The 25,941-nt window shown below is 38.4% G+C and overlaps 1 protein-coding gene across 8 annotated transcripts in view; it reads right to left on the reverse strand.

The window, feature by feature from the left end:
- Window positions 1–25,941, reverse strand: part of TBC1D1 (TBC1 domain family member 1) — a 100,944-nt gene that overhangs the window by 12,440 nt on the left and 62,563 nt on the right. For 3 of the 8 annotated variants that reach the window (XM_066317118.1, XM_066317117.1, XM_066317123.1), the window contains 6 exons: window positions 24,756–24,884; window positions 22,249–22,368; window positions 20,943–21,082; window positions 9,857–10,042; window positions 5,847–6,008; window positions 3,835–3,993 (listed from right to left, as the gene is read on the reverse strand). In XM_066317118.1, the coding sequence (XP_066173215.1) occupies window positions 3,835–3,993; window positions 5,847–6,008; window positions 9,857–10,042; window positions 20,943–21,082; window positions 22,249–22,368; window positions 24,756–24,884 (896 nt within the window). Of the gene's footprint in view, window positions 1–3,834; window positions 3,994–5,846; window positions 6,009–9,856; window positions 10,043–13,085; window positions 13,226–20,942; window positions 21,083–22,248; window positions 22,369–24,755; window positions 24,915–25,941 lie in introns of those variants that run through there. The other 5 variants (XM_066317122.1, XM_066317121.1, XM_066317125.1 and 2 more) reach the window with 4 other exon arrangements.

A 25,941-nucleotide genomic window follows, 5' to 3' on the forward strand; every position in this document is an offset into this window, starting at 1 on the left:
GACTCCTGGAATCATGAGGGTAGTGCTGCTGGCTGGTGAAGCTGATGCTAACCATCCCTTGTCAGCTGCCCTTGGTGACAAGGCGCCTGGAGCCTTTCTTCCAGCTGATCCCTTACAGGGGCAGGTCACTAATAACCTGGGCAATGGGGCAGAGCACACACCCCCTCAGCAAGCCTGAAGGTAATACCAAACTGGGAGGAGTGACAGACCCACCTGTTACCATTCAGAGGGCAGGTGGCCAAATGAGCTGCCAGGAACTTTATGAAGTTCAACAAAGTTAACTGCAAAATTCCTGTACTTGGAGGCAACAAACCAGTATTTGCACCAGTATTAGCCACCCATCTGGAAAGGAGCTTTGCAGAAAAGGACCTGAGGGTTCTGGTGGCCACCAGGTGGAACGTGAGCCAGCAGTTTGCCCTTGCAGCAAAGAAGGCTGATGGTATCCTGGGCTGCATTAGGAGTGCTGCAAGCAGCTGGGGGCAGCTGATCCTTCCCCTCTACTCAGCACTGGTGAGGTCACAGCTGGAGTGCTGTGCCCAGTTCTCTGTTCCCACTACAGAAGAGATACAGCCACACTGCAGAGAGTCCAGCAAAGGGCCACTAGGATAACAGAGAGCATCTCTTCTGTGAAGAGAGGTTGAGAGAACTGGGACTGTTCAGCCCAGAAAAGAAAAGGCTCAGGAGGATGTTACCAGTGTGTACAAATACCGAGTGGAAGGGAATGAAGCAGAAGGAGCCAGGCTCTTCACAGTAGTGCTCACTGACAGAACAAGATGCAATGGGCACACATTGAAAAACAAGAAATACCACTTTTTTGGTGTTTTTTTTTTTTTTTTTTTTTGGGGGGGGAGGGGGAGGGGGGTTTGTTGTTGTGGGGGTGGGTTTTTTTAGTTTGTTGTTGTTGTGTTTTTTGGTCTTGTTTTGGTTTTTTGTAAGGGTGAATAGACATTGGCACAGGCTGCCCAAAGAGGTTGTCAAGTCTCCATCTGTGGACATATTGAAAGTCTGAGCAAACATGATCCTAGGTAGCCTGGGCGCAGATTTTTTAAAAAAACTTCCAAATGCAAATTTTTCACTTTTAGGAAAAACCCTCCCCCATCAAACTTCCTCTGTAAAACACCTCAACGGAGGAGAAATTTTAATACCTCTTTTGTTCTAGTATTAAGTGGAGCTTGTTTTTTGGTTGCCTACTTGTTAAATACCACCCCACCCTTTAGCTCCTGGAATGCTGCTGTGCTGCCAGATAATATCAGAACTCTTGTTTCAAGACAAAGCCCGGGGCAGAGTCCTTCTGCCATCTGGTAGTTGCTGTAGCCTGTCATATGGGACACGGCATTCAGTTCTGAGGTCTCCCTGGCCAGGGTGTCAGAGCTGAATGTTAGAGAATAAGTATTTCTAACTTTCATATGAGAAGGAGCTCGCATTCCTTTGCTTGAAGGATAAATTACTACAGCACAGTCTAAAGGCATACCTGCACTGCCTCACTCAGGCAGCAAAGCTTATTTCATCTAAGTCATGAAAAAGAGTTACATGCTTAGCAAGAAGAAAAACACTAAGAAGTTCTAATAACCAGGAAATGGATGAGGAAAAGAACTGCTCAACTCACAAGCTGATGTGTTTCTGAGTGCTCTGATGTTGGCTTAACTAAGAATTTTAGCCTTTATTTTGATGCAAAGATCTCTGGCCCTGCCAAAAAGAGACTAAATTAACTGTGATACCTCTAGAGCCCCAGAATGTGAAAGTAAGTATCTATTACTTTTATTTGTTTGAATGCAATAAAACAAACCCTATTTTTTACCGTGTTCAGCAAACACCCAATGATGGATGGTTTCCTACAGCGATAGCACTGTGACATGTAAATTGGGCCAGCAAAGCAGCTGCTATACCTTAGCTCTGCATCCACATGCACACTCCTGGCCTCAGGAAGCACTGTTTACATCTGAGGATGCATCAATTCAACTATGTGCAAGCAATACTATTACAGCTTTGGCTCATACTGTGTTAACATGGCCTATTTTAGCCTAATTTTGGGAAAGTATTTTAAATATTACAATCAGTATGTTGGGAGAACATAGTTTGTTTCTTTCAAAGTGTAAGTGCATGCTCTCAGAAGGATTCTTAAAGATTTGAGAGAAAATGCTTCTGATAGCCTGAAGGAACACAAGTCAGAACATGCAAATCCCTTCTAGCTGCCTGTCCAGTTATGCTGTCTGTTACTGTGCAGCACAGCTCTATTTCAATGTGAATCACTAGGAAGTCTGCAGCTTCCTAATTCACCTTATGGTTATGACAGAGCCCAATCCCTCTTTCAGCTAATGGGCTGGCAAATAGCACAAATGGCAGAAACGCACCTTGCATGAAAACCTCCATGAAGTTACCAATTTGCCAACACATGCAGTCATTTGTTTCTACAAGAAGAGCACGTGGCTAAGATAAGAGAGTATTTGTGTGCAGAACCAGATAGAAAATATGAACAGCTTGCTGAGCCAGTAAGCCCCAGTCTGCTGTTTGAGACAACCAAGTTCAGACTGACTGTGCTCCCTACTGCCCAGGAATCATCCCAGCACCATCCCTTTGCTAAGGTGTTCAATTAATTAACCCAGCACAAAACTGTTCACCTCTTAATGAACCACTTCAGTGTCCCACCCTTCACTGCTGGGGCTATCAACACCAGGTATGCTGGACCAATAGGTATTTGTTAGTAAATCATCTCTGGCTGCATGTAAATGTCTCTGTCTAACACAAAAGATTGTTGTCTGGCACTGCTCAGTCCAGGGGACTGAGATCGGTGTGCAAAGAAGGGTGTGATCCTTTCTCTCTGAAGGGAGACAGTTTCTCTCTGAAGGGAGACACTGCCACTGCCTATTCCCAGCTGGTATTAAAGTTCCTTGGACAGTTACTTTCCCAGTGCCAAGTCAAAACCAGGCAGGTCTACCAAGTAGGGGAAAGTGAAGGTGACATCCACCACCACCCTTTCCCACCTCTGGTCATGCCACTTTCTGCAGAAACACACTTGTTCCTTCACATTCCTATGGATTTTCTATGCACTGCTTAGGGATTTTGACTCACTTTACCAAGTGTGGCAAAAAGGAGAAATAGCCTCTTTATCATCTAAAGCTTAGGTCACCAGTTAAACTTGACAAATCTTCTCACAGTTTAGTACTCACTGAAGACAGTCAGCATACTGATTTTTTTAATAAATGGCAGCTCTGGGTATAGGTAATCCTTCCTCATCAGGCAAGAAAGGGGGTAGATCCATTTGCAGTGAAAAATGCTTAAATAATGTGTGAGTAGTTATATAGAGCAGAATTATAATGGGACAATTTTGTACTACTGCTTTAAAGAAAAGATGTAAGAAAAAAACAATACAATGGGTATTAATCATTCAGATCAGTCCAAAAATACAACCTTTCCCATGAAATTTATCATTCTTTCACATGACATTTGGTTACTTGCAGTGCATATTTTCCTTTGATGGAGTTTTTCATTGCAAATTCATTTAATCAAATGCAGTGATAATGGACTTCTTAAACTGACCCACACAGTTCCTCAAAACCAAAGTGTCAGTGCTATGCTCTGGAAGACATTGATTTTTTGCCTTTTATTAGGGAAGAGCATAATGAATAGTGTGTTCAGTGTGGGATTTTCCCACACATAAGAGCTGTGATCCTCTTGGAAAAACATCAGCTCCTGGTTTCTCACACCAGATTAAAAGCAGTTCTTACCAACAACCTATTATTAAACAGTGAAAGGCATTTTGTGTGTTACTTTCTTTAAATATCTTACAGAGATCATAAACCCCTTGTTTTAATTTCAGACCACTATTGTACTTACCTAGGTCAATAAGAATTGCATGCTGTTGGGAAGTTAGTTGTTTTAGGAGTTCTTTATAAGGTGTGTCCTTTGGTTGTTGTTTACTTGGAAACTGATGTTTAAGATGGTATTGCTCAGCTAGAAACTTCCAGATCTCCCCACGGTGGTGACGTGGTACTCCTGAGCAGAGAAAGCAATTAAACCAGTAATTTGTACTCCTGCTGAGGGTTCTGCCATAGCTGAGCTAACAGGATTGAGGAACTGAAGATACCTATCTGCCACACAGGTGGGCAGATCCCAATTGGCTACCTCCAGTGGACCATAGAAGTAGATGGAACTACAGTGCTTTTATGTCTTCAACCAATAAAAGACATCAGCACCTCAACAGGAGTGATTTAAAGCAGAAAGAAATACTATGAACTGCCTAAGGTTCATGCTTACATCCAGTCTGAGAAGCACTGGAAGAGGCATCAAGAATTGCAATACTTGTCGCTGAGAAGTTACATGCTTATCTCCCATTTTTCCATGTAAAGTGCACAATAAAGCACTGCAATAGAACTATTTCACACTTTTCATTAATATAGCATGGACTCTGATGTTATGAGCACATTTTAGGAAGGTGGGATGCACACATACCAAAAATATAAATAGGTACAAATGAGATGTGATCTAGAGACGACAACACAAGGCAGATAATCAGATAGCAAGTACTGTATTTCTAGTTTTGCTATCTGCTTGCTTAATGACTGGTACACACAAAAATGTTTTAAAGTTTGAATTTATTTTTCTTTTAAAAGGGCAGATGCTACGTAGCTATTTCATATAAGTAATGATAGCCTTCATTTTTAAACTGCGTGTAAAGCCCTGAGAGTAAAATTAATTCAGCACAAGACTATCACTCACTATTCAATCATCTACACAAGAAATCAATTCACTTTCACTTGGGGAAGTTTTCTAATCCATAATGTACTGGAACCAGATACTACAGCTTGAAGGTTTGGTTTTTTTTTTTTTTTTTTTTTGGTTTTTTTTTTTTTTTTCCTTTTGGTATATGTGTAACATACAGAGGACAATCACAATAGGAGAAATTAAGACTTAGTCAAGCATACAAGTTACATGGAAAGATAATAAAACATATTAGGATTGGATACTGTTAGAAATCTAGACTTACCCAGTCATTTTAAATGGGTAATTTGGTTTAACTTGCTTGCATAATTGCACATAGTCAGGTGCAATATTAAAAATATTAAACTTCTGACAGTGGTTAAATCTTGATACTTCCTTTACATGTTGGAAAGCTTTGTAAAGAACTACAAGAAGCTTCCTGGAGTAGCCATCTTCACCACTGGTCCATATGGCACTCAGCCTAGGGCCTTTGAGTCAAACCATGGCAAATGTAACACTGAGTAATAGCCCAATTTCTTAGAACATTTTAAAAACATCCCTAGGTTATATTACTTTTGCTGCAGTGGAGACAGGGGTGGTTGCTCAGCCCTGCAGTTGTGAGGAAGACTGTAAGTGGTGCTTGCAGGGACAAAGTGTTCTTGAACTCAGAGAAAAGGCAGTTCTGCAGAGATGTCCATGCCTACTGATTGTGCACAGACACAGTACACAGCCTGGAACAGAGAATTTCCAGACAACACTTCAGAGGGCTTCTTCAGTTATTCACACAGTCATTTATTGATTGGCATTATCCATGCTTTTTAAATTTGGTTTTAACTTTTAATTTATAAAATTAGATGGCAAAAAGTTTTAATACATTGAGGTAGCATACAACTCTCCTGGTAAGGGCAGATGTTGTTTAAAAAGGTATGGAGTAGTCCAGTGAGACAACTGCAGCTACCACTGAAAAGGACTGGCACTTGCATTTGCACAAGCACAATGGTACCAAAAGTTGTTACTTGTTTTTTCAGCAGCCTGAAGAACAGCGCTAGAGACAATATGGTTATAAGGAGTGGTTAAGTGGCCACACTTATTCCTTTTTCAGATACAATTTACATGCATTTCAACAACTCAAAAAACAAACTGTTTACCTTGTCCAACAGCAGAGTGTATTTTTTCTACATCAAATTTAATCTTTGACCTTCCAGGTGTACTCAACATTTTTTCCCAAATCAAAGTTACGTCTTTTAAGCATGGTGTGATTTCTTCATAGTCAAGTTTCAGGCGTCTGTTCTGCAAATTGTTTTCAGATGCTAAAAAGTGATATAATGAAAGTAGCAGTTAATATTGTTTACTATCTGTAAAATGGATTAATTTAATTTACAACTCTCTTGTGCTATCCACCTGAAATATTTCACACTTAAAATTTCATGATTCTGGGGTTGGATCAGTTTGTTTGGTTTTTTAAAGATATTATATGCAACATTAATTGTGCTTGGCCAGTTAAACTGAATTCCCTACTCCTATTCAAAAGATGACTGCTTCCTAAATATGAAGAACCATGAGAGATGATGACTAATGAAATAAGCATAAGATTTTCATAACAGGAATTTTCATTTTCTCAGCTCTTCAGTGCAGAAGACTTTCAGCAATTAAAAACACAAACCCCATTTAGTAATCTATTTGTTATGCATACAGCCTAATAATAGTAATAATAATAATAATAATAATAATAATAATAATAATAATGACAAAGTAAAAACAATAGCTGGGAAAGCATCAAAAAGCCATGGCAGAAATGAAAAGGATTCTGCAGCTGAGTGTAATTCCGAAGTTTAGAAGTAGAGCAAGAATTTCCAAGAGAGTCTTGGTAAAGCTTTTAAGTTTTTTTTTTTTTTTTTTTGTGGGGCATTTTAGTACTATACTGTGCCTGGAAAACAGGATTTATTAATGTTAATCATGTAAACTAAATAATAAAGCATGTTTTGTGACAGTGGATGGATTTGTACAGGTAATAAGACTGAAAAAATAGAAGAGGAGAAAAAGAGGAGTAGTTCATATGAGATACAAATATGCCAGTCTGCCAGTCATCTATTCCTAAAAGGATGAAATGATCAAAGAAAATGCTATTAGGAAACCAAGACAAAGCTACAAAGACAAAGGAGAGACAAACAGTGGGAAATTTATGGAGAAATTAACAAAATAGTTTTCAATTTTTAAACTAGGCTGTAATGTGGCTGCACCTAGTTGCAGGACAAGAGCAGCTCTCTACTTGCAAAAAATGAGCAGAGCAAAAGTTCAAAATACATAAAAGTCTGGAAAGATTCTATAGTCTTAAACAAAAATTAAAAGGTTATTCTCCTACAAATAACACAATTTGAAACTATGTTTATGAAATAGTCTATCATGAAGTGAACATATTCTAAAATTAATTTTCCCCAATGTATTTACAGTACTTCTTGGTTGTGATGATGCATTGTTGTAATGGTAACAAGATACTCTTTATTTTGAGGATATTCTGCCATATATCATAAGCCTGCTGCTACTTTTGAGGATTTCACAGTATGAACTCACAGAATCATTCCTATCCATTTCAGTCTTGAGACAATCTATGTTAAAATGTTATTATATTATCTTTTGATAATTTAACTCTCCATTATTTGTATTTTCAACTCCTTTATACAAATTTAACAAGCAGTTAAACGTTGCCTGACATTTACATTGCATAATGACACTATCAACACACTAAACTCAGCCTGTTCTGAGATCTGTATCTGCAATTAAAGTTTCTTAGATTATTGAATTTTGAGAATCAAAAAGGGTTATCTTGTCCTGCCTGTAGTCCCACTCATTATACAAGCTTTTACATTTTAAAAACTGAGAAGAAAAGAACTATTTATATCTGGGAAGTGTACGTCCTCATCCTCTAGCTGCTTTTACGTGTGAATGACTTTATTCAATGAGTTTATTCATCTGAGTTGTGAGGTTACCTAAGTGTAAGATTTGGACCTCTGAATGTTTAATTTTTAATTCAGTGATTAACTACAGATACATGAAATACAGGCACTCATAGTTTTATTATAGCTGTGTGTTCCCACTGAAAGTAATTCAGTCTATCTAAACTATTTGTCAACCTCTTCACATTTTTGTCAGGTCAAAACCAACACATTTATAAATCAGAATATTAAAAACCTTAAAATACAGATGGTATTGTATGAATATAACTAAAAAAAAAAAAAAGAGCATTTAAATTTCAGCTTATGGGAAAACAAAGTTGGAGAAATCTTTGGATGTTTCATCTTCTGCAAACAAATGTTTTCTGGTACTTGGAAACTTTTCAGACTTTTATGCTTTATTCACTCTTCCTGTGCTATGTGCAAGAATGTGACGTGAGGACTGAGGTGAGACTATCAACAAGCTTATTTAGATACTGACTTCACCAACAAGCTTATTTAGGTACTGACACTGCCCAATTCCCAATATCACACATAAGCACTACTAGTGAAGATGCTGTGCTTGCTGCTGTTTTCAAGTATTATCTCACCATCTGAGTTCTTCATGCAGCAGCTACCTAGGACAACTTCCTCACCCCACAGGGCATACACAGCACAGCACAGCACAGCACAGCTGGGCCTTCAGTTCTGCCAACAGCCACCTCATTAATTCAATAATTAGCTTCTAGACATGCTCATTTAACGTATATGTGATGGTTCTGCAATTTTTTCTTTTGGGAAGACAAAATTGGAGCATCTAGTTAAACTTGTGAAAATGTGTATGGATATTAATGACCTGCACTTGCCAAAAATTTGACTTCAGGCTGTAGATTTGGATAATTTGAATACAAGAGAAATTTTTTTAAAAAATCAGGAGTATAAATACGCAAAACAGAAAATTTATTTCTAAATGCCACAAAAAAAGTTACAGAAGCTCATTTACAACAGCACTGTTCTAAGCTTGAAGAGACTGTACAAATCATTTCTCTAAATACCTCTTCTCCAGATGGTCTCAGCCTCTGGCCAAGGACACTGTATATCTGGTATCCACTGCCATATTTTATTTTACTGGCTTAGCTAGTACATTGCTGGGAACATGCTTGTCACCTGTGGCGTTCTTAGGAAACTCGGGTGTCAGGTGTTCTTCAGACAGGGTTGAAATAGGAGAGCTACACTGCTGGAAATAAATAGCCTAGAGGTGGGTCAAGTGCTTTGCCAGGCCATATCCAATATCCAGGAGGTGTTTTGTCTTTCCAGCCACGTGCCTTAGCCTGAGTTTAAAGGATTTTATGTTTGGTGTACTGTACTTTTCATATAGCTGGTCCTCTCTACACACTTCTTGGAAGTCAATCCTTCCTCAAGTTTAGACAAGAAAAATAAATATTGCTGTTTTCATGCCAGGTACCTCCCTTTTTGAGGGTACAGGTGCCTGCTCCCTTCCTGAACATCTAAAATCACCCAGATAAAAATTTCTGTTGTCATCATTCGTATCTTCAAAGGAGCAGCTCTCAAAGGCAACCACTTGTGATTCTGCATACAGCTGTTCTTTATGTGTAAAAATAGCCACCAAAATGGATTTGTTGCAGCTAAGTCATTCACAGAAAAATTGTGGTTAAGAACAACTGCAAATTACAGTTTCTTAAGTTCCTTCTCATCACCCGTTGGACTGATCTAAGTCATTGCCCCTGTACAGAAACCTTGCCTGCACAGTGTGTGTACTATTGCAGGAACCCATAGTTTCTAGTCCACAACAACCTCTTTAAGAACTTCCTTTAAGCCCCAAGACTGGCTAAACACAACGTTGAAATGACCAATTCTTAGACAAGGACCTGTGGATGTGTATGTAGAAAACAATTCAGTTCATGATACTGATCATGCTGAATTCCTTGTGAGAGCTTCTAGACACCAGCCTAAAAAAGCCCAGCCATGGTAAAGAGAGTGTCTTTTCAGATCAAGTAAACAAATCATAAGGTGATGTAATAAAAAAAATTATCATCCATTGTCACCCACCCTAAATAGTGCTGAGGGAGATGTTACTAATCTGATTTACCTGTGTGTTCCTAGAATGTTTCATTAAGGCTTGGTGCAGCCCACTACCGAGGCCACAGAGAAAACAAAAAGGTGAGTTTGTACTGCAGTAGGGTGTAGTACTCAAGAACATCACGAACCTTGTAACTTCTGGTTTTCTTTCTCCATTCTGAGGAGCAGAATCTGCTGAATGATGGCTTTCTTCCAGAGTTCACGAAGCTCATGAGGCGTCCGTTTCCTTTCTTCTTTCACTGGCCCAAAGGGACCATCTTCACACACTGGCTCCAATGGGGATCTGGGTGGAAGATCTCCCAGTTCACAGTAATCTTTAAAAAAGAGAGGCTGTTGTTAACTACTTGGATGTCATGAACAGGTGAATGAAGGGACACAATTTGAAGATTGCACATATATAGATACACACATCTACATATATACACATTAACTCCTGTACCCATCAATAGATAGATAGACAGATAATAGGTAGCAATATCAAGCAAGGTTTCCCAAATGACAGTTTCAAGCAGACCTAAAAGCTGCTTCAGAATGAGAATAATACAGGCTAAAGTCTAGAATAATTTTTTTCTATAACGAGGTAAAAACATTGTACCACACACCAAGACCACATCTTGCTAATTACAACTTCGCATGCAGAGAACTGAAAGGGAAAGGCAAGTTTGAGAAATTACAAAAACATAACCTACAGCTGAAACGTGGCATGACTCAAATAGCAGATAAAATCAAATACAGCACCCACATAATTCGAAGAATAATCTCTAAAGCATGTTTAACAAAGAAAACACACACCCTTAGCTGCACAAATACACCACCACCTAAGGCCATGCAATGGGATGATTACCGGTTCTTAAAGTAAATAGGCAGAAAGAGAGACAGGCCCTTAAGACATTTCACATCTCATTTTTAACCATGTCATAACCTTCTGCACTTTTTCTTTTGGCTTCAGCTGGCCTACCAGAAAATACATCATTTTGTCAAGCATGCAAGGCAATTCTAAGACTGAAGACATTATAAAAGAAAGTGAACATTAAATAAATCTCAGGCAAATTGAAAAATAATTTGGTTTTAGGGAAAGGGTATATAACATTGTTTTAAATCAAGTAATCAGTGTAAGAAGCACAAGCTGTTATACTTTGCTTTCTTAATACCTGCTGTAGTATCACTTAATTTTACTGATTTATACAGCTTCTCTGGAGGCTCAGTAGTATTTGACACAAGTTGTATCTAAAGAAAAATTACTCAGTTCACCAACTTTTAAATGAATGGTCAAAACAACCAATCTCTTCCTACCAAATTTCAAATGGAAGGCCATCACAACAGCAGTTCTTCACCCAACCAGAATGGCTGTGAAATGGTTCCCTGAGCTATACATGCAGGACAGTGCTTCAAAGTGCAACAAAACCCATTCACAGACTTGCCAGCCAAGGACAAGTACATCTGTGTGTGCTCTTTCAAAACAGCTCCTGCAGAAGGAGCATTCCTGAAGCAATTATTCTGATTGCAGCTCAGCGGTCCACTTCTTGATCATTGCCAAGCATGGTGGTAAAGATTAAACACACACATCTTCCCATCACTTCAAAACTAACAAAAAAGGAAGGTTTTCTCCCCTTTAACTTCTGCCCAGACTGTCACTCTACTTTGACTCATGCAGTTCATACACAGCTATTCTTTCCCTGTTTGTTCACAGGCACTCGCACAACTGAGCTCCGATGACTAAGAATGGAAATGTTCACAGCTGTTCACTTCTGCTTTTTGAAGTCTGGCCACTCTCAATCTTCTCCTCCCAAAGAGTCAGAGAGAAGTAGTGTGGCTCCAAATACCACCCACCCATTTCCTTATACAACATTTATTTGCTTGCCACCACAAAGTCTAGGGCTAAAATATACATATAAAAATGAGTGCAACATTTTCAGCTAGCAGACCAATTTAAACATCTACAACCTTGCACTCTGGATATAGGTGTGGATACCCACACTTCTGGTATCTACAGCACTTCAAAGAACAATGAACATCATGGGAATGAGAATTAGGTGAAGGTGAAATATTTGACACTTTAATGGCCACCACCATTTTTGCAAAGAAAATAGGAAAACTGACAGATGCACTCAGAAATACAACAAGTATCAATACAATGAAGAGACTGTATTATATTCATTAAAAGAAAGTGGGAAACATTAATCTTTTTTCTTTACAGGTAAATGGAAAGACTCCAGTGGGCTAAGATCAGCAATTAGAAAAGAGAGAGAGGCAAATGTCAGCACATAGAGAAGATAGACAGGCTCAATAATTTTCAGCTTGTATTGAGCATGAAAGGAAAACTGTTTTTATTTGATTGCTGCTTTTGATGCAATTGTTGGTTTTGATGCACATGCTTTACTGTCAACAGTGTTCTGCACATTTTTATGTAGAATTTCTAAATATAGTAGCTTTGCACCCAATTTTCCTTAGTGCATATTAAGAAATATTTAAAGGGAAATGCTCTTAAGGATAATGCTGGTAAAATTCACTTAATTTGCTTGAATAAAATAATACAGAAATAAAAAGACAATCTTCAAGGGAAGTTTTTAATTTCCTCTAAGGCTGCATAGAATAATGAGACTATAAGAAAGAGGAATTAACAGAAGTTGTCACCATACACCAATGCAAAAAAGGAAAAGTGATCCAGCTGGGAAACCCCGTATCTATTGCACACTCTCTGTGGTCTACTCACATCTGACATTCATGTTCCATTCTCATAGCATCCAATATGGAATGCAGGCACATCTTGGGGGAAACAAGTTTCTTTTACACATCCTCCCAGTGATTTATATATCTCTTTTAGAGTCAGATGTGTATTTTGATTTTACATATGCATATATGCACAAGTATGTTAGAAAATAATAGACTATGTCTAGATACAGTTTATGGCTACCTACTTGCTAAAAAAGCCCTAAACCCAAAAAACACCCAATCTGGCAAAACACATACAAGGAAATTGATTAAACCCATTGCATTCCTAAAGCAAGAATGAACACATTCCACATCTAGAATCTTCCTGTCTTTAGTGTACACATCCTGCTTCCTCAGGATAAATTTTAGGGACTGGTCTTCAAGTACCAAATTCACAGGTTTATCAGAGACATTACTCACTTGTCGTTCTCCAGTGACCAAAATGTGGCAACACCTGAACTGCTGCAAAACATCAGTTATTGAAGACCATGGTCCTGCTTCCATTTAGGCTGAAAATTTCCCATCTATTGCTGACTAATCTGATAAAATCAGTACTCATTAAAAGAAATAATGCTTAAGACTATAAAAGAAAACCAAAAAGTTACAAAATTCTAAAAGCTGAGCAATTATGATTATCAACCCTACCTCTAGTGCTTCTGTGAAGAATCCTAGGATTGATTTTGCCTTCCAAACAGCAGCTCCTTTTCTATTTTTTCTTTTGCTTCTTATCACTTGTGGACATTTAACAGCAAGTCTAAAGTCTACTCTGATAAAGTGCAGCACATTCAATAGCTGCCTTCCTTCCTGTCTGCACACTGGCAAGAGCCAAGATTTACAGAATGATCCTGTTTAACTGCTCAGGTGGCCTGTCAGAAGTCTGCAGAGTTGCATCAGCTGTTTGGCTGGTAAAGGAGGGAGGAAGGTGGAACGTGAAGGTAATCCCTCAAAGCAAAATAAAAAACTCAGACATTAGATAAATCAGCACTAACCCACATCCATGAAACTACAAGGTGATAGATAGACATGCCACCCAGCTTCCAGATCCAGAACAGACAAGAGCAGAAATACAAGGAACTGAGCATTGCATTGTTACGCACCAGGGATCTGGAGGACAGCAGAGAAAGTAAAGCTAAACAGTGGATTGATTCAACTGCATGTAACTGGGAGTTCACATTCCACTGAACCAAACTGCCATGTACTAAAATCCAAGCAATGGGCGGCCTTTTATGAGATTAGTAGGTGCACTTAAACAGGATCTGACTGCTTCAGTACACACTGAAAGACTGCTTCCCTATTCACTTGCCAACTTAGTCAGCTTTTGTTGACTCCTATTCCACGTTTGACCTGACCCTAACTCCTTTCAAATATATTGTTTCTTTTGCTTCCGTATAAAATTCTACCTCCATACATGCTACTCCTGCACTTCTGCTCTCTAAGGTTCAGGATTTGGCAAGTTGACTCAATAACTGTTAGTATATTCGATCATAAAATGGTCATTTTATGGTAATTTTCCATTTGAGCTTCATACTTGGGACTACGTTTCAGAACTATTCCTCTGCACAATGGAATTTTACAAGTCTGTCGGCCAAACACGATTCCCCGAGAAACTGCACTTCACTGGGAAAACCACCACCTTTCGTGGCCTTGTGAGAACTTCTTCAAGGTACTGAATTGCAGATGACACTGCTCATGAACCAGATGGAAATGTTGCCCAAATATTCTAGCACATCCATATGTACCTCAAAAGCACTCCTCTTCTGCTTCCACTACTTATATTACCCAATAAAGGACAAGGCCAGTAGGAACAATGGAATGAGATGGAATTAGTACAACTCATCTATACATTTATACTCAGCACTTGGTTTTTCACATGGCAGTGCTTCAACCCTAAGGTGCAGAGTATCCCTACACTCCAAAAGGATCAACAAATGCATTACACAAAACTCTTATGTGGAAAGATGACACAAAAAGCAAAGCACAAAAGATTAAGAAGGAAGTATTGCAATATATTACTACTAGGGGCCATACTAAAGAAAGTCTGTACATGGAAAGATGGTGAGTGACCTCAGTAGTAATTAAAACAGACAATACCTGATCACAAATAAATGAACAGGGATATTCCATTTGTAAATCACTAAGAAAAGATTAGTTTATCAAATATTTTCCTAATCAATCCACCTTAGTATTTAACAAGGCTTAAGTGACAAACCAACCTAAAAGCCTAAATTTAAGAAACATTCTTTCAGAAGCACTTAATCTAACCAGCCTCAACTATCAAAACCAAGACAACAAGATTCATCTTTGACTAGAAACTCGAACGTTTCAAGTAGAAGGGAAGGGCTGATAGGGAGGAGGCTCAGTAATAATGCATTACCACCATCCTCACTATGGAACTGTTTACACATGGCTCTCTCTACATGTAGTGTTTACAACTCACATCCACTCTCTGGGGTTAAAAAGTCAGAGAAGATATGGTAAGAATGTGGATGGAAGAATCCATTAAGCCTTTCATTTACTGCATTATGTTATTTTTTTAGTTGCATTTTAAACTTCACAAAATTCATCTCTGCAAACAACATGAACTTCACAGTCATTTAAGATTCAATTGCCAAAAGAAAACACATCAACCACATCCTTAGTACTCTTCAGATTTTTCATTCAAGTAGTACAACACCTTCTTTCACATATGGTACAGAAAAATAAAGAGGAATGAAAACTTCTATAACCAAGGATATAATAGTCCTATTATTTTACATAGGTGCCTGGAATATTTAACTTCATAACCAGATGTGGTAAAATGACCGTCTGTCATTAGAAAGCTTCAGATGCAGAATCACAAGACGCAACAAGTTCTTCTATTCTGACATACAACTTAAACAATGGCTGAAGGAGGAATAGAAAAACTGTGTATTTGAACACTGTTGATTAAAATCAGCTCTGAAGGATGCTTTGGACTTTTCTTTTAAAGCCAAGACTTCTGTCCTGGGTTGTAGTATAGGATGTATTCTATCACCATTAAATAGGATGTATGCTATCACCATCTTCATGAACTGATGAATCCAATTGTTGGAGCAGTGTTTTCCCAGGCCCCCCTCCCTCTGGGGTGCCTTCTGTTACTGGCCCATCAATGCCTTGTGCATGACTCATAGATAACTCCCTCCGGGTATCATCTCTCTTTAATGGGCCATCAAGGATCTCCTGTATGACTCATCATCCCATTGTGAGATGCTCCACCCACAGGGAGGAGCCAAGCATTCTCACTTGGATATAAGCTGGGATTTGGGACAGTACACGTAGTCTTTACCCACTGGATTCCCAGAAGACCAGGGCTACTAGACCTTTCTATGAGATCACTGCTTCAGGAAGACCACCTCACCTGGACTGCTTCCATCACCCTGCTCAGGTTGTATTCTGACTCTGTCAGTGGTCTTTTTGTATTATTGCATTTATTTTATCTTTTTTCCCTTTTCTTCTCATTAAATTGTATTTCTGACTTGGAGTCTCTCACTCATTTTATTTTCAAACCACAACGACTTCTTAAAAAGTACTCACTACCTCCAAATAAACCTCATTTGCTAATATTATCGATGCCTGAGAAAGGAATACCCTGATATTTCAATGGGCACAGAAGCCATAAAAGGTGAATTGTGTATATACTGGTTGTAGGCAAACTTCTGTGCTGCAAATCAGATTGAGCATATACTTGCTCTAAAAAACGCAGAACTGGGTAATCAAATATAACCAACTGGCTTTAATTAATAGTAACTACGTTGCTAAAACAGTATTGGCAAACACGTTACAAGTAATTTACACTCTACAGAATGCTTAAGCAACAGTTTATAATATCTGCAATGCTACTACAAAATGATTTTTAAATAATCAAGAGATATAGCCCACACCACAAAGCACATAAACAGCTAGGTAAGTGTTAACTACAGCTATTTTCAAGAATAACAGTTCTTCAAATTCAAATTTTTCTACTTTTCTTCACATAGGATGCACATAGGATTTAACAGTTTGCCACCTCTATCTGACAGAAGCTGAAACCAAATTAATTTTAATTAATGAATCAAGTTCATTTTCCTGTACAGAGGTACTTGTGCTTTCTAAACCATTTTTTCTGTAACGCAAGCTCTAAAATAAAATGTAGTTGATTTTTTAATCTGAATTTATTTGCTGACTACTGCTAGATGATACAAGCATCTCATTGCTCTGAATTTCAACTTCTTTCACTGTTCTACAAATAACTTCACCATACATTGGCCACATTAAAACAAATCACCCATTTTCCAACCTAAAACTGACATAGCTGTAAGAAAAATCTTCTTGTCTACTTCCAATGCACCTCACTCAGCAAGAAAGCTCCAACAAGCACCACTACTTTCCCACCATTTCCTTCAAAAACTATTCACATCCCCTTCAAATCCAGCAATTGACTTGACTGTCCTGGAAGTTTCTGACAATCTGCAAAACAGTTCTCCTACTATGACCAATTCTGAGCAGTCAATATGTGAAAACTGTAGTGAAAATTGTCCACTGCACAGAGATTTGTAGATGCTGAACAAATGTAAGTGTATATCTTGCTGCACTGCAGTGCAAAGTGAAGTTTCATTATCAGCCTACACTGATTTAGGGATGGTCCTGCTCCTGAGCAGAGTAAGGGCACCCATCCTCATCTTCCAGACACTTGTCCCTGCCTGCTCTATTGCTTGTGTAATATTGTGAGTGGGAATAGAAAACTGACCCAACTGAAAATTAGGGCCTTTGAGTGTGTCCATACTTCATCTGGTTTAAAATAATCACTGATTTGTTGTTCTCTTCACCTTTTTACCAGTGAACAGAGAATTGAAGTCACTAACATAGCCAAAAAATTTGGCTCTTGGGTGATGCTACAGAAGTAGGAACATCTGCCTGCAAGTAGGGTGGGGAGATATAAAGGTAAAAATCAAATAACTGAAGAAACACATTTATTACTTAGAATGTTTAGGACAGTGACTATGAGAGCTTTAGAAAAAGAATAAAACCCTTCTTTCAAAATAAATGTAGTATTGTAACAGATCAAAGCATGATCCATTTTGAAAGGAGACTCTGCTTCTCTTTTTCCATCTCTCCACTTTGCAGGATTCAACGCTCCTGACACTCCCACAAATAAACAACAAAAAGGAGATTTCGAGGATGAGATGCTGTGTCTGAAGGTGCCACTGAGAGAAACGTTGCCCCCTGGTGCTCCACAACACTAGCAGCATCACAGCTGTTCAGGGGAAGCAGCTAACAGCAGGAGTTGAGGCTGGAGAATTTGAACTGCAGCTTGCTACAATGGAACTAACATAATTCAACACTCCATCCTCCAGCTACCAGCTGTAAAGTATTAGAAGTTTCTACAGATCATTTCTCCCATGTAGAAAATTCTTTTCAGGTCTTCAAACTGGAAATCAGCCTCATCTTCAGGCTCATCAAGGATCACCTGGCTCTTCTGTCAGCCAGCAAATTGCATAATAGTTCTCTGATGTGCTTAATTGTAAAGTTATGTACAGAAGGAGGGAAAAATACTGAGGGAAGGGGAAAGTGGCAGCACCACAAGCAGGAAGTGGCTGGAAAAGGATGTGTATGTGGGGCTTTGCTCCCACAACAAACAAAAGTAATTGTTTCTCTACAATGCTTTTTGTGTTGTCTCAGAGATCAGGCAAGGCAGGAATCTCAACTGGCAAGAAACAATGGCTTTCCAGCATACCTATTTGCACTATTTTTCTTCTACTAATTTAGGACTGAATACCCCCCTTAATGTACAGTAAATCCTTCCTTTTAAATAATGGTGTCTGCAAAACAAGCTGTGCCTGGTAATTCATGATGCAATCCCCAAAGCACAGCCAGCAACCATTTTGCTCCACCTGAGCTACAGAAAATGAAGTTTTAGCTCAAACTATTTATGAGCACTTCCTAAAGAATTAAAAGATTCAGAAGTGCAAGACAGTGCTGTTGAAGCTGTTCAAGCTTCAAGTGGAAACTCAGGATATCAGACTTATCAAGTTCAGACTTTTCATCAGACTGTTAACAAGTTACTCGAAAGAGTAAGACCAGAATTTCAGCATAAGCTAGGTACCAGTTGTCTGAGGTTTCTTTTTTTTTCTTTTTTAAACTTTTTACTAAAAACTTTTAGTAAATACACTTTCATATCCTGCTGTGTTAACCACACAGAGAGCAGCAATGAACATGATGCAGCTTGAGATTCAGCTCACCACATGCGTATACAAAAGTAACCACAAATGTCAGAGCCTAGGTTTTTCTGTGAGTATAAAGCTTAAAGCTGTCTCTAGTTCTTGTGACAACCTACACATTCTTATGTGCAATTTACTCATTGCAACCCAGAGAAATTACAGCCACAGAGTAGCTTAATTTTGTTGATGATGCCTGTCCCCATGTGGTCAAAGCAATGCACAGTTCAGGCACCCTGGTGGATTTTACCTTTAACACGAAGTTTAGTAAAGCAGCCTAGGCTAAACTTGAAAAACTGTATCTCTGAATCACAGAGATCTGGGTCTCTTGGCTGACTGACCAACTATCTTTTAAACACACCCCTTCCCCAGCTTTTTTTCTTACTCTTCTCCTGCAGATTACCCTGTAGTAGGGTGTTGACCATGGCACCTGGAGGGAGAAACTGGTCAGTGGAGTCTGTTTATAAAGGGAAACACATAAACCTCAGATGTTCCCCTATTTCCGTCCCTTCATTACTTTTGCAGAACATGACAAAGCATGTTATCTTTAAAACCCTTTTTGTCCTGTGTCCAATTTGGCTGAAATTGATCTTTTGGTGATACATCAGCTGTTTGTACAAATTTAAGGAAATCAGTCTAAAAAAAGTGAGAAAGACTTAAAAGAAGACAGAATATGAAAGAAAAACAAGATGATGAATGACAGGTAGTTACATTTACTTTGGAACTAGAGGGGGTTCTTAGTTAATTGTGGTGGTGGGTCCAGTGTAAGACCAGCTGTACAGCAGCTCTCTTCAAGGCTACAAGTGGATAACAAGTGTGTATCCTTCACTGCCAGAAATGTTCCAGAAGATGCATTGAAGTCCAAATAGAAAAATCTAGTATTTGCCCTAAATAATTAAAAAACTCGCTGACTCTGAGTTTTCTTCTGTTCTTAAGTCAAGTATTTACTGTAAAATGAAAAAGAAAATAGGGCAAATATTTTAAATTACTGCTCCTATTAATAGCACATCCTGTTTTCCATTTTGGCCGCACTTGTTTCCCAAACTATTCTGCTTACCCAGCTGTAGGTTGTTAAGATTGTATCTTACAGCTATTATGTCTCAGAGGAAATGCTTGGGTAGGCAATTTAGGTGGATTTTATTTTCCTATTTAATACGGGAAGGTTTTGTGGCTTTCAAAAACAATTAAGACTATTTCCAGACACAAAGAGATTCATCAAACATGTAAAAACAAAAGTATCATATAACAGCCCTTCACACGCCTTTAAGTACAACAGAGCATTTCACATGTATGTTCAGACAACATGCTCCTGAGATCACTTCACTTTCACATACACAAGATTTGAGAGGCATCTGTACCCACACGCAGCTTACCTCACTGTCAGTCAAATTACATTGCAAGCAGTGCATTAATGATAGAAACACTTCTATTATGTGCCTACTCCGGTTAATCAAGGTCTCACTTTAAGATGCAAGAAAAAACATCTCAGTGACATTAGGATGGTTGCTTTTTACTACATTTACTATAAAGCACTGCTCCTTTCTGTTTCCTTACAGTTTTATTTCTCGTACAATGGCCTTAGAGGTAAGTTAGAAGTTATGGCTTACAAAGCTTGTGCTGTGAAACTCAAACTTTAGTGAGCCAGAGGATTTTCTCAGGCATTCTTGGCCCCAGCATGTCCTGTGCTATCTGGCTTACATAAAGCAAATGCACAAAATGATGCACATGCATGATTATGCACAGTGGTTTTCTTCTAGTCTGTGGTTCTTCAGCAATAAAGAATTTCACAAAATATTAATGGGAACAGTGGATATTTATGGCACAAATGGCAAATGTCACAGACTAGAGCAGCATACATGAGGACAAAGTATGCACTGCAGAACTCAAATGAGATCATAGAAGAAATGTAATTCCTGCTTGTACACCTGGATTTTTCTAGTTTGTAGGTCTGTACTCCACTCAGAAAGAGGAAATAGAAGCATTCTCTTTTCTTCGGAGCAATACTTGGTGATGCATTTTTTCCCCAGAGCTTTTTAAAATAGTATACATAAAAATAATTTTTTTCTCTGGCTAGTTAACATGAGACAATAGGGAAAGCTTACATATGAAGCTGAAAAGTAAAAATTCAACAGCTAATGAGTTGAGTAGTACCAAAAACTAGGTGGTAAACTGCAATGACAGTAGAAATAGAACACCAGGTAAATATACCCTCTAGGCAGACACAATGATTCACATTTGATACACTACATACACGAATAAGCTCACAGAAGCAAACAAACCCAGCCCTTACCATCGTATCTGCTGGGAGAATCACATGCTTTCTGAGGGGTGGCCACTCGTAGGAATATCTGCTGCCTCCAGGAATGCCTTCGGGTCCGTACGGGGCTGTCCGCATCGAGGGCCTGCTGCCCGTGCTTGGATTCGTAGTCACTAAAAGGGCACAACACAGAACAGTTTGTGAGCAGGGCACCTGGATCTGCCAGGAACATAACACAGCCTTCAGTGAACCCATGGGCCACTGCCCTGGGAGTGCAGAGTGCTGTGCACATGCCAGGCAAGCTCTCGGTGTTAGGAAGGTGAAACTTGCTTTTGTGGCAGAAGCTTTTACATGGCTGCAAACAGCACTGAGGTTCACAAATAGGGGCTGGCAGCTCTGCACAGTCTACTCTTTCCAGATTTAATTAATTTTCAGTTTTATTTTGCATTAATATTGCAGCAGCATATTAATCAGAACATATTAAAGATACATACACAATAATGTAGCTTTACCGTTACACTATTTACATGCCATCCACAAAACTTAGCAATTATTCACAGGAGACACAGAGACTTGCTGATGCAAGTACTCATCAAGCTTCATAAACACCAACTAAACTTCCAACCTTCTGTGCACTGTGTATGCAATATATTCCCTCCCAACACAGACTGGGAGAAAAACTTTTAACTTCTCTGTTAGCAAGTCTACCTCTGAAACATGCAACAAACTTGGGAACAGAATCCAAGAACCTTGGATATTACTCCTTTGATGTCATCCACACATGCTATACAGAGGTTTTTAATCAGAATACAAAATGAAATAGTGAGGAACAATGATATTTTCCTATTAAAAATCCTACTAATAACTTTCATCTGTTAGAACTTTCAACTATTCATTGCTTTATTCCAGCCATTGGCTAAATGGTTATATGAGTCTTTGTAGAAACTGAAAGGGATAAATGAAGTTCAGATAGCTACGGCACCAACAGGAAGGAGCTTACAGGTCATCATCTCCTTCTAATTGGAGGACACTGACACTTGCTTAGGATGAATCATATTTTCTTAACTGAAAATTCTCCCATGTCAGGAATAATGACAGAAGTACATAGATGGAAGTTGCATGACCATTGCAACATCATAAATTACTAAAATCTGCAATCCTAATGGGAGAGTAATCTGGGATAGCTTCATCCTTTTGACAGCAATTACATGCAGAACACACGCAGGTGAACAGCTGCATAAATCAGGTTTTGCAAGTGCAAGAAGCATTTGAAATATTTCAGACAAAGGAATCTTTGCAAATACAGCTTTACCTCCAGGCTTTAAAGAGAGAACCCTACCTTGTCGTGCTCCTAAAGTCAGAGGTGTTATTTTCATCTACAGGAGCCAGAAATTTTAAGAAATTTGGCACAGAAGAGGAAGAATGAAGCTTTTTCCTTAAGGCAGTACGGTAGGAGATGCTGAGAGTGCAGTTGGGAAAAGTATAGTTTAGAACAAAGAAGTATAAATCCACAGAATAAAAATAATACACATTCCTAAGTTTCAAACAAAAGGCAGCTAAATCCTGAAGATCTGAATGTCAAGGAAACCAAAGTCAAAACTAACACTGCTAACAAAGTCCTACTTTGAGATACATATTTGTTTGGGCAAACTAAAATGTTCCAATGTATATAAATGTACTTCCAGTAAAGTTATTATTCTTTGCTATATCACAAGATTTTTTAGTGCATGTTTCAAATAAATTCCTTCAATTTTATAAGAACCAATGCCAACTTTGCCAACTTTACCACATTTTTTAAAATATCAGTCTCAATGACCGACTAGGTTTGGGGGGAAAAGGTTAGGAAAAGTTGACACTGATAATCATTGGCTGGCAAATGAAAAATAAGACTTTAGCAAAAACTATGTTGTAAAGCTTTAACAGGGTTTTATTCAGACAAACTTGCAACTTTTAAGCTAAAAGCTAAGCCTTCTGACTGATCATTCAGGATTGTGCCTCTATTTATGCAACAGACAGGAGCGCTAAACACATTTCATCAACAGTCCTCTGGTCAACATAATTCTTTTAATAGAAATAATTTTAATTTAAATGAATTATTTAATTGTCTTTTAAAATAACAAGTCTGAAGCATATTTGGAAGAAGGTTAATAGAATGAAGTAAGAACAACTCAGATAATGTGAATTTTTTGCATGGAGTGAAAATATTAAAAAAAACCCCAAACAAAAACTACTTGGCTGATGATATTAGAAGACGTTTTCTCAGATGAGTACACAAAATCACGAGTAGGAGAATTTACTCCTGAAAAAAGTATTTCTAAGAAAGAATTGTTTCTGATAAACCATAATGTTCTATCTGGATGATATTTAGGACTGCTTCCTGAAGGTGTGAATGGAAGTGGGGGGGTGCAGAATACTCTGGGATAATCACTAGCATGAAGTGAAGCAGGTTCTTTAGTAGCTGGTGTTGAGATAAAGAAGATAAGGCTGTAGCATGGTGTGCCCTGCAAACAGGGTTCACTTACAATCACATTGTAAATCCATTACAATTACATGGTAATTCCACTTACAGAATTGGGAAGCTTGACTGTATTGATTTAAACTGATTAACCTATTTGGCATCCCTATCAATTTCCATTTTCAGTCTTGTTGCTTAGATGTTCAATATGGCATATCCCTAAAAGACAGGGAAAGGAGAAGTTGCAACTGTGGGCACAGAATCATTACCAAATCACTTGGAAATGTTTGCTTTGAGAATTTAACCTTCAGGATTCAAGGAAGTCTTATTAAATTGAAGAGTGAACAGGATTCCCCAGACTGACATTTCCTGCCCTGAGCTGTGTCATACTTCTGAGGTAAACCTGAATTAACAGATGCTAGTTAGTACTCAGCAAGTACAGCTGAAGAAATTGGTGAAACAGCATCCTCAGCTGAGTATTTTCTCAGGTTTAGAAAAGTCTGCACCCTGGGGAAACAGGAAATTTTCACATGAGAGAACAAAAATAAAAAATAAACAGCAACAGCAATAAAAATTGCTTGCCAATGGGCAGTGATTGTTGACAGTGCTTCTTAGGACATTTGGTCTCATTAACTTTTTGAGCCAAAACAAGCAGTTTCAGCTCAAGGGGTTAGGAAAGAGTTTCACGGTTTATGATTTTTAGGGAGCCATTTAGTTTCCAGTTCTCAGGGAAACAAAATGTTAATGTCTTTTTCTCCAACTCCCTCTCTATTTTAATTCTAAGAAGAAAGGCATGGAAAAGCATAATTTGATACTGCTGCAGTACCCAGGACAAATTATGGGTTGACGGTTTGGAGTTTTTGTTTGTTTGTTCTTGGGTTTTTGTTTTGTGAGGAGTGGGGATGGTGGTGGGGTTTTTTTCCCTATCAGCTCTCCATATTCCTGCTGCTTCTTCCTCCATGTAGTTAACTTGGTCAGCTTGCCTTTAATATCAAGCACAAAATAACAGTAGTATGTTTTTGTGTTTCCATGAACAAAGGGCAGAACCAAATGCTTCAGGAAGGACAAGAGTGAGGTCTCAGGTTCTTGGCAATTTATCCCTCACACAATTTAAGGAGTGCTGCTGTCTGCTGCATAACAACAAATTGCTTTGGAACAGCTGGCTCTAAAGAAAGAGCCAAAGTCTGAAAGAATTTGATTGATTAAAACAATAAATTATGTAAGTACTAGCTCTACATTCAGTAGTGCAGAGTTAAAGATCTACTTCTCCTATAAAAATCTACCACTTTTGGTCTATACTAAATTATTTTAATTATTTATGCCATAGAGTTTCATGTTTATGACACAGGAAAACAAACCCTACCCCAAACTCTCTGCAGGTACTGGCTCACCTTTTTTGTGCAAAATGCCCACTTGGTTCTCCACTTGAATTATGCCTTAGATATTTTAAAAAGTTGGGTGAAGAGGCCGAGGGATTAAGACGAGCTAGAGTAGGAGAACGTGCAAGTTGACCAGAGGAACTTTTAGATTTGCCGACAGATTCGTTCACACCACAGAGTGCGGATTCCAACCAGAGTGATGGAGGTGAGGCAGCACAGAGAACAAAACAGAAAGAAAGGAAAGGAGGGAAAGAAAAAAAAAAATGAAATCCCTTCTCTAATCTTTGAAAGAGAGCTGGCACATGTAAAGGAGGCATTTCCTAGGTTTTTCACAGTTAACGCATTAACTGTAAGAACACAAACTCTTTTTTTTAACCCAATCAGCAAAGTCCCAAATTCATGTTTACAGGCTTAAGCAAGGCATTTCAGAATATGACTAATTATAACTCCCCAAAAAAATGGCACTTACACCCCATTTTTTTCCTAATATGTGCTTCCCCTTGATTTCTGTGATAAAGTCAGGCATATGATCAAGAGTTTCAGTGAATGAGAAGTGAAATGCTATCAGATGAACACCATTTTTTAATTGAGGTAAGCTGCTCAAGAATACTCATAAAACAGGACCTGTTAAAAGTCTATAATGCACAAGATTTTTGAGAACTTTAAGTATACTTGTCTCACAAGTTTTCCATTTCCTCTGTTTCTGTACATTTGCTATGAAATGGAAGCAATAGTTACTTCTTTTGGGTTTGGGTTATGTGAGGGAGCAAGCACACTCAGGCCTTACGAAGAATTACGTGACTAAACCCAAACAGAAATAACCAAGGAAATAAATAAAAAAAAAAAAAATCTTAATTTTCTAGCTGCATTCCTATAGTAAGATAATAACTGATTGAACAAGCAGCTACAAGTTCCAGGGCAGCTCTTGTGAAGATAACAGACCATCAACAAGTCCTAAATTGCACTACCAAAACATTCTAGTACTTTAGAATTAAAAGGGTTCAAAAAAGGGACAAAAAAGCAACCCAGGTTATGCTTCCTTTCAAATATTATAATTCTCCTTTTTTTCACTGTCATCATCCATTTCAGGCATGTTCATTTACTGCCCTGCCTCCTGCAGAAAACAATGGGCTGGAATACATAGAGATTTCCTACTAATTTGTGTAAACAAACAGTTTGGGCAGTAAAACAGAAGCCT

The sequence above is a fragment of the Sylvia atricapilla genome, chromosome 4 (genome assembly GCF_009819655.1).
Source record: "Sylvia atricapilla isolate bSylAtr1 chromosome 4, bSylAtr1.pri, whole genome shotgun sequence".
Lineage (NCBI taxonomy): Eukaryota > Metazoa > Chordata > Aves > Passeriformes > Sylviidae > Sylvia > Sylvia atricapilla.